General features: G+C 34.1%; 1 protein-coding gene across 11 annotated transcripts in view; it reads right to left on the bottom strand.

Annotated features, from left to right (window-relative positions):
- LOC135208623 (uncharacterized) overlaps positions 1 to 10000 on the bottom strand; it is a 292063-nt gene that overhangs the window by 113312 nt on the left and 168751 nt on the right. For all 11 annotated transcript variants that reach the window (XR_010313193.1, XM_064241001.1, XM_064241002.1 and 8 more), the window contains one exon: positions 5730 to 5832. Coding sequence is in view for 10 of the 11 variants with exons in the window: in XM_064241001.1 (XP_064097071.1) it covers positions 5730 to 5814 (85 nt within the window). In the remaining variant the exon portion in view is untranslated. The remainder of the gene's footprint in view (positions 1 to 5729; positions 5833 to 10000) is intronic.

Here is a 10000-nt window from a genome sequence, read left to right as displayed (position 1 = left end):
AATCCTTGTAATGCTCTCTCTCTCTCTCTCTCTCTCTCTCTCTCTCTCTCTTCCTTCTCTCCTCTTCGATGTCTCCTGGGGATGGACTAATAAGACTTTGAGACATCCTAATCCTTGTAACTCTCTCTCTCTCTCTCTCTCTCTCTCTCTCTCTCTTCGATGTCTCCTGGGATGGACTAATAAGACTTTGAGACATCCTAATCCTTGTAACTCTCTCCTCTCTCTCTCTCTCTCTCTCTCTTTCAAACATCGTACAGAAAATATAATGTTCGTTCTCTCTCTCTCTCTCTCTCTCTCTCTCTCTCTCTCTCTCTCTCGACACGTAACGTCTTTCAACGCCTTTGTTTCTATTGTTACGGGTTCTCATTTATCAGGTGGTCCACTTCCTTCATTTGCTGGATTCCGACGGCTTAATGACAAGACGCTGTTGCGGTCCAGAACGAGTCTTAAAATATTTTCATCTTACTGGATAATAATAATAATAATAATAATAATAATAATAATAATAATAATAATAATAATAAAATAAAATAATAATAATAATAATAATAATAATAATAATAATAATAATAATAATTATAACAATAATAATAATAATAACAATAATAATAATAATAATGATAATAATAACGGAAGGCAGGCCGTGAACGTAAACGAATTCAAAATCCACTGAACGTTGGAAAGAGTGGTTAATTAACACTTCCAAAGTGTTTCATTTAATCATTAAATTTCCCAGAAAAATAATGAGTTGCGTTAATTCGTGAAGCCTTTACCTAATATCTCGAGCCCAAATTAAACAGAGAGAGAGAGAGAAAAAAAAGCGAGCTTTCTTTATTACTGCATATGAAATACTAAACGTCAACATTTTTTAACCTCATAATACAGGGGGGGAGATCGCTTACGTTACGATGGGGGCTATTGGATTATTCCTAGAGAAGAGAGAGAGAGAGAGGAGAGGAGAGAGGAGGAGAGAAGAGGAGGATGAGAGAGAGAGAGAGAGAGAGAGAGAGAGAGAGAGAGAGAGAGAGAGAGAGAGAGAGTATCGCAACAGATGAGCGTGTTGCAGGGTCTCAAAGACAATATTAACCAAGGTGAGAATAAAATGATCAACTTAAAAAAAGGGAATTCTCGTATAAATACGAGAGCGGGGGTGGGTTTGAACCACTCAAGAATGTATTCTACCACAATATTCTCATTCTTCTGTCATCTCCTCTGTTTTCTGCTTCTCCTCGCTGAGGAGAATCCTCAACTTTCTCTTGGATATCGGATAACTTGTGTTGGAGAAGAAAACTGAAATATTCTCTCATTTATAATGATCCTCCAAAATTTTTTCGCCCCGAAGTTGAAGAAACAATTTTAATTAGAAAGTTAACATTTTCCTACCCAATTAAATTAGACGAAGAAGGGAGAGTGGGAAGTCTCTTAACAACATACATCTCACATCAAAGATGAACACAAGTTATTCATGCACGTTCCCTACATTTTTATGAAGACTTTGTTGATCGATCTAACGATACGAGTTTCAAGATACTGACTACAATACCTATTCAACTAAAGAATTAATGTGAAAAGAGACGACTTCCAATAGCCTAATGGGAATAACAAATGTACACATTCATATATACAAGACTTTTTTTTCGATAGGTTAAAGGAAAAGTGTTTCCCCCCACCCTCTCTTGACCAGACTGGAACCCCTCACCAGAGGAATCATCCCCCAAATCTATTCTGAATACCAGAAAACGGCCGCTTGGTTTGGTGACTCTTTCCTTATCTCCGCGCGACAGATACTGGAATTCGCCCTCTGTTTCCACTTTCTCATATTCCTGCAATTTTCTTCCTTTTGCAGGAAAAAAAAAAAGTTGAGTGATGTTTCTCTCTATCTATAGCCACTTTCTCTTTCCACTGGTTTTCGATAAGTCCCACAGGAAAGTTATGAAGATTTTCCTAAAGACTTCCCCTACAAATGATGAAAGGGAGACGGATACCCAATACCTAAAACACTTATGGGGCGACATGGAAAGTAGCGTCTTTGAGCTCCATTTCAAACTATCAAGGTGGTCAAATGGCTTCCAGCTTAACCTATTGAACGAAGTATCCCCACCAATTAAAACTAATTTAAATCTTTCGCTAAAAATGGAATCGTTATACACACAATTTCTTTTGCTGCTCTGCTCTGTACCCGGTTTTTTCTCTCTTCCATTGTGGGCCTATTTCTGGCCTCCCGCCGCTAGAATTACAGGAGCTTTGAATAGGACGATCGTTTCGTCCGTAAGCGTATTAAGAACGCTTCGGTCACTAATCGCTACGGTTCAAACCAAAATGAGTAGGCTAAAGAACATTTTGAAAAAACGTCTATTCGTGCAAGCTATATATATATATATATATATATATATATATATATATATATATATATATATATACACACACACCCACACACACACACACACACACACACACACATATATATATATATATATATATATATATATATATATATATATATATATATATATATATATATATATACATATATATATACATATATATATATATATATATATTATATATATATAATGGGTATATGTATAAGTATAATATATATATACATATATATAAATATACATATATATATATATATCCCACAAACATATATATATATAATATATATATATACATACACATATATATTTTATCTATTTATACTTATATCCATCTCTTTATATATATATATATATATATATATATAATTTACTTATTTATATTTATATCTATCTCTCTTTATATATATTATACAATATTTTTATTTATAAATACGCCTAATCAGTTTGTGTTCACGAAAGCAGCCATTACAAAAGAGGAAGGCCATTGCAGAAGCGATTGAAAATGCCATCGCCCCAGAATGATTAACAGCAAACACCGGGCGGCGTTCCACCGGTAATGACGCGAATTCAGGATCACTCCATTCTAAATCTTTTAATACCGCCGATTGGGGGTGATTTAGCTCCCGGCGCCATAATAGCCCTGAACTCACGGCCTGTAATGCGCGCGAGAATGAGCTGACCTCACGCCAACTGCGGCCTTAAAACCAAGAGCACTAAGCTCTTCGTTATGTCTGTGTACCTATTTAATGCTCAGACTTAAATAGCAATGGTCTCACCTGGGGTTTTCCAGTGTCTCATTCTAAAACGATTATATCAGCGTTTATTTATTTTTCTCTACTTTCTATTGACTTATCTTGCTCTATAGGCTCTACTTTTGTTGTAATATATCTGAGGAGTAGGCCTATTGGCCTTTAAATATTAAGGAATTTCTACTGTCTCTTGTGGAGCTTCTAGTGTGATTTTTATTCACATACACGGTACATCGACAAAGTGATATTATCGTAGCATGGCTGCGGGAACTGAATGCACTCAAAATGATACTAATTCATGCAGTATACCACCTTTGCACTAAATCATACACACAATCATATATATATATATATATATATATATATATATATATATATATATATATATATATATATATATATATACTTATATAGTATATATCCATATACATATACAGACAAATATATATAAATATATACATATATATATAAGTATATATATATATATATATATATATATATATATATATATATATTATATATTGCTACTTTCAAAACGCATATATTCCCTCTTAGACTGCAAAATGTTATGTAGAATTGTGCAACATTTTTTCAGATTCCTAGATAGCTTAGAGATAGGATGTTTTAAAATGTGTGTTCAGATTTCGCATAACATAATGTAAAAGAATATATAACGTAGAATGTAGAAAGAGAGAGATTTCTTTTGTCTGTTCGAAACTACGATTGTTTCCCTATTATGTCAGCACTGTGAGATTAGAGGAACTCAGAGATCTCAGTTTGCTTTCCTAATCTGTCAACACTTTTGATAAGCAAGCGCGAGTCTTCGCATTGTTATCAGAACATGTCAGTCTTGATTATCGCTCGACGTCGTCTCAATCGGGTACGAACATTATTATATACTGGTCTCATACGCATATGTCTTTGCCGAGTGCCATGTGCAGATTACACATTTTGTATGTAAAGTTGCGTAAGATTTCGAAGCTTCTGGAAGCATTATTGCCAAAAACGTTTTGTGTCATCCACTGTCCAGCTTCCATAAGGAAGAGAATTTCATAACATCTTCAATACTCAAGGCGTTCAGATCTCTCTCTCTCTCTCTCTCTCTCTCTCTCTCTCTCTCTCTCTCTCTCTCTCTCTCTCTCTCCATCCTTGAGATTACATTAACGTAACGTAAATTGGTCACTCGTAACTTGAGAATTTCATATTTGATATTTCTTAGAGTTTATTTAGTGTTAAATAGTGTTTTTTGTGGAATCTGAACAAACACTGTTGTTGTAACGGCGCCTGGTTTTTGTGAAAGTGTAAAACAAGACTGCAGCAAAGAAAGAAGTTGGTATACCAAAAAGGTAAAGTGTGTTATATTTTTATTAGTTGCAACTAATATCTAATGGTTATGATGGTTTGGTAAGAAACTAATAACGGACAGGAACAGTGGTTAACTAATAACTGATAGGAACAGTGGTTTGGTAAAAACTGATGGTTACAATGTTTTGAGTGAAAAGATTTACACTTTTACACATTGCAAATTTTTGTGTTTTGTGTTTGTTTCATTCAGTGCATTTGTTCATTTTCTTGTTGAAGTGTGCCTTTTTATTTTGATACTGTCCTCATTTTTCTGTATTTTCATTTACATTCACAATTTAATTGACTTAGTTATTTTCATTGCTTAATCATTGCACATTTAATTACATTTAACAATTGTGAATTAATTTGCATTTCCTTAAAATTCTTATCAAGTTTTATTATTGTTTAGCTCTTGTGAATTAATTTCTGATTTTCAATTATTACCTAACACTTTTGAATTTTGATTGAATTAATTTTCTTGAATTTATGATAAATTAATTTTTATTTAATTTTACTTAATTAATTCAAGAATTGATTAAACTTTACTTTGTTTTCAAGAAACAGTAATTTTCCCTGATATTGTGAATTTCACTTATAAATTTTGAGTTTAATAATAAATTTTTGTATTTAAAATTTTTATAAGTGTTTTCTTTATTTTATACCAGTATATTTGCATTTGATTATATTGATGTTAGGTAGAAACATAGAGTGGTGATTAATCTGTTTAACTTCAATTTACTTAAAGTGACTTAGAACCAGGAAAGTACTTAGACTTCTGAAATCAGGGAAATACTTAGACTTTTAAAGTTGCTGATGGAGTGATGCCCTTTGATTAATTTAATTACTTACAAGATTACCTCACATCTGTTTTGATGAACTTAGTCTGATATTCTGCAATACTGGTAAGTTGTTAAGGGATCACTGTTGCCTTTAGAGTATTCAGTCGTTTAATACCTGTGATGAGGGTTCAGGTGTCTGGCTTTTGTGAGGTATCAGTTAATGAATGGTAAGTGTAGTAACCAGATACTTGGCACTTCGTACCAATATATATATATATATATATATATATATATATATATATATATATATATAGTATATGTATATATAGGTATACGTGCGTGTGTTTGTGTGCGTAGCGGATAACCATAAAAACCTTAAGACATCTGTAGCAGCCAAAAGAGAGGGGGACATCATATTATATAAAGCACCGACAAAACAAAAGAAAGGAAGAAGACGTTCAATTCTTATCTCCTACCTGAGTGTGAAGAATGTTTGCGCCCAGACACCGCTGACAGAGATAATATCAAGAAGGCTGCTGCGAACATCGCTTTTGGAGACATCGTCGTTGGACTTGGGATCTGGAAAAAAATAAATAAAGACATCAAATAAATAAATATATTCTCGATACTTGAACGTCAAAAGGTGTGATCTGAAAAAAAATAAATAAAGACATCAAATAAATAAATATATTTCTCGATGCTTGAACATCAAAAGGTTTTACTAATTTTGTTTGCAAAATGTTTGTGAGTGTGTGTGTTTTTTTATATTAACTACACAAACACATGGAATAGAAGCCTTAAAACATAACTAAGGACCATCATCGCAAAATTTATCTAGGAATCTATTTAACATCACCGATTTTTTTTCCTTTTCCATCGCTCCTCAGTGAGTTTCCTTCATCTGTTGGTAATCAGCAGGTAAATAGCCCATTCAAAATTGATCCGAATGAACGATGAGTTTCTAATGAACACTGACTGACACTTGCGTGATTGGTTGGCTCTTTGCTCTTTCCTGCTGGATCAATCAATTGGCTATCTCTCTGTCGCCCCGCCCGACTCCATCGGAGGGGCAAAAGGAACACCAGAACACAGAAGATTGTTTAAATCAAGAAGCAGTCGTCGTATGTATACAAATAAATTTATGTGTGTATATATATATATATATATATATATATATATATATAATATATATATATATAATATATATACATATGTATATATATTATAAAAGAGAGATATTTCAATCATTTTCAGGCTCTCTCTAAGAGAGAGAGAGAGAGAGAGAGAGAGAGAGAGAGAGAGAGAGAGAGAGAGAGAGAGAGAGAGAGAGAGAGAATTTCAATTATTTCAGGCTTTCTCTCTCTCTCTCTCTCTCTCTCTCTCTCTCTCTCTCTCTCTCTCTTGTGTATATATATATGTATTTTATATATATATATATATATAATATATATATATATATATATATATCTATATATTATATTATATATAATATATATATAGAGAGAGAGAGAGAGAGAGAGAGAGAGAGAGATAGAGAGAGAGAGAGAGAGAGAGAGAGAGAGAGAGAGAGAGAGAGAATGATTAAAATTTGCTGGTCAAGTCAACAGATCTCTAACATTTAATCTTCAACGTATGGCAATAAATCCAATATTACAATTGAGATGTCTGTATTGTCATCGCAGAACAGAAGAATCCCTTCAAGTGTTCCAATCAAATGGCAGCCGAGATTTAAGAAAAAAAAAATTAAACCCACAGTTAACCAAACTCAGAAAAGGTCACTAACATCATCACAAAAGAGAAAAATCCATAGGGTTTCTTTGAGAAGCCCAGCTACCAAGACACGATGACTTTAATTGTCTTTAACAAAGAGATATATCGTTTAGCAGTGACGATCTAAACTTACTAACCCGGAAATACGGTAACCATATGAATAGTTGTGAATGAATATATAGCAGCAGCAATGTCATCTTTCAGACAAAATGGCAATTTCATTTCTCTAACAAGATGTTATTTTTCAGACGAGATAGCAATTTCATTTCTCTAAGAAGATATTTTTCAGACGAAATGGCTATTTTATTTCACTAACAAGATGTTATTTTTCAGACGGAATAGCAATTTCATTTCACTAACAAAATGTCATCATTCAAACAAAATAGCAATTTCATTTCTCGAACATAAAGTTATCTTTCAGCGAAATAGCAATTTCGTTTCATTAACAAAATGCTATCATTCAGGCGCAACAGCAATTTCATTTCACTAACAAAATGTCATCATTCAGACGAAAAAGCAATTTCATTTTTCTAACAATGAAATTGCTTTTTCGTCTGAATGATGACATTTTGTTAGTGAAATGAAATTGCTGTTGCGCCTGAATGATAGCATTTTGTTAATGAAACGAAATTGCTATTTCGCTGAAAGATAACTTTATGTTCGAGAAATGAAATTGCTATTTTGTTTGAATGATGACATTTTGTTAGTGAAATGAAATTGCTATTCCGTCTGAAAAATAACATCTTGTTAGTGAAATAAAATAGCCATTTCGTCTGAAAAATATCTTCTTAGAGAAATGAAATTGCTATCTCGTCTGAAAAATAACATCTTGTTAGAGAAATGAAATTGCCATTTTGTCTGAATGATGACATTGCTGCTGCTATATTCATTCACAACTATTCATATGGTTACCGTATTTCCGGGTTAGTAAGTTTAGATCGTCACTGCTAAACGATATATCTCTTTGTTAAAGACAATTAAAGTCATCGTGTCTTGGTAGCTGGGCTTCTCAAAGAAACCCTATGGATTTTTCTCTTTTGTGATGATGTTAGTGACCTTTTCTGAGTTTGGTTAACTGTGGGTTTAATTTTTTTTTTTCTTAAATCTCGGCTGCCATTTGATTGGAAGATGTTATTTTTCAGACGAAATAGCACTTTCATTTCTCTAACAAACTGTCATCTTTCAGACGGAATGGCAATTTCATTTCTCTAACAAAATGTCATGGTTAGGACGGAATAGTAATTTCACTTCCCTAACACTGGTAATTATAATTTCGATTAAAGTTGGAAGGCAGTCTGCTTAGGGGACGCCCCACAATCAATTCAAGAGGGAACTTCTGCCATCGCCTCTAGCGACCACCCTTCGAGTGCAGAAGAGTTGCATACGCGCTCTGAGGAAGTGGAGTACTTACTGACTATAGTAGATTCACATCACCGGTGCATCTGATGTCTAGGCCAGTCCCTTACGAAGCTCCTAATTGGCTGTTGACAGGCTAATCACAGGGAGAGCTGAGAGTTTCCAGCCCTGTGATTGACTTATCATTAGCCAATCAAGAGCGTCGTAAGGGACTGGCCTAGACATCAGATGCACGGGTGATGTGAATCTACTATAGTACTCGAGATCTTCCATTCTGCGGTCTTAAGGTGGTGTCACTGATGCTGATGCTCCTACGATTAAGAGATGCTGAATCACTGCTCAGAAGCGCCATGAAGAAGTTTTACACAAGTTTTCATGAATCATGCATATATTTGCTTGCTTGCTGATTCATCTTTTGATGCTAATCGTTTGATTAATTCAATTTTCTTTCATATTTCTGAAAAGAGCTTTTTGCTCTGCTGAAAGTTACATTGTAATCAAACCTCAGTATTCATTGTATTGTGGAAACTCTTCAACTCTTACTTTTCCTTAGAGAAAAATTGAAAAAAATCATAATGATAGAAGTTTCGAAAACGTTCAAACACTTCGCCACAGGTTTTGCTGTCCTTAATGGATACTTTATCCAACACATTCCCATAAACCCCACTCATACATATCAACTTCATGATGTGCTTTGTTCCGTATTATCAAGCCTCTATATCCTCAACGGTAGTACACAAATAGATTCTAAAATAATAAAATTGATTACTTATGTAAAATTATTACTACAATTACAGCACTGCAACTATTAATAATAGTAATAAATGGAATTATTCTGTAGAAATTACAAGTATAAAGCAAATGAGTTCAAGCTATTATCTTCATCAACTGTTCTGATATTCATTTCGTTCAACTTACACTCAATGAAAAGGGAAACCAATCCATTACGGGATGGTTTATCTGATGCCCCGGAATCAAGAGACCATATTACACTAACTGCCTTCCTTCCTTCCCACCCGCACAGTCTACCCGATGTCAAATTAGCTCGGAAGAAAAAAAAACATTGTAAGATGAATTTTGTGGAAAGAACGCAGACATTAGAACCTTAAGTAATGAGGTTTTGAGAGGGAAATTGTGTACAATATACCGACATGACATTTGGGAAATCTGCCAGTTCTCCAGCGAAAAGCCGACACGAAATAGTAATCTGTTAAACTGCATCTTACTCCGGTTCTTACGAAAAGCCGATTAACGTCGTACGAATCGGTATTGGCACATTTCACGCGGGAATGGGAAATGCCAGAGGCATCAGTGTCTGAGAAGAAGAAGCTGCCTTTAACCCTTACAACAAGTTTCCCTAAGTATTTCGACTATATTGGATTCTCTTTAGTAGCAGTTTTCGCATTTTTCAAACACAACGAGATTGGTGTCCGTCACTTATGAAATTCATTACCGCAGGGGGTTATTATCTGGCAATACTTAAATGATCGTTTCCCTTATCACACAAACACTGTTTGGATGAAGATGCCAAACCCTTACCCGTTGGAAAACAATTCACCTATGAGAAAAATGAACGGAAGCGATGAAGGAAAATAAGTGTTCATAATACCAACCACCAACT

Source organism: Macrobrachium nipponense, chromosome 35, assembly GCF_015104395.2.
Source record: "Macrobrachium nipponense isolate FS-2020 chromosome 35, ASM1510439v2, whole genome shotgun sequence".
In the NCBI taxonomy this organism is placed as follows: Eukaryota; Metazoa; Arthropoda; class Malacostraca; order Decapoda; family Palaemonidae; genus Macrobrachium; species Macrobrachium nipponense.
This window is presented reverse-complemented; position numbering and strand designations above follow the sequence as displayed.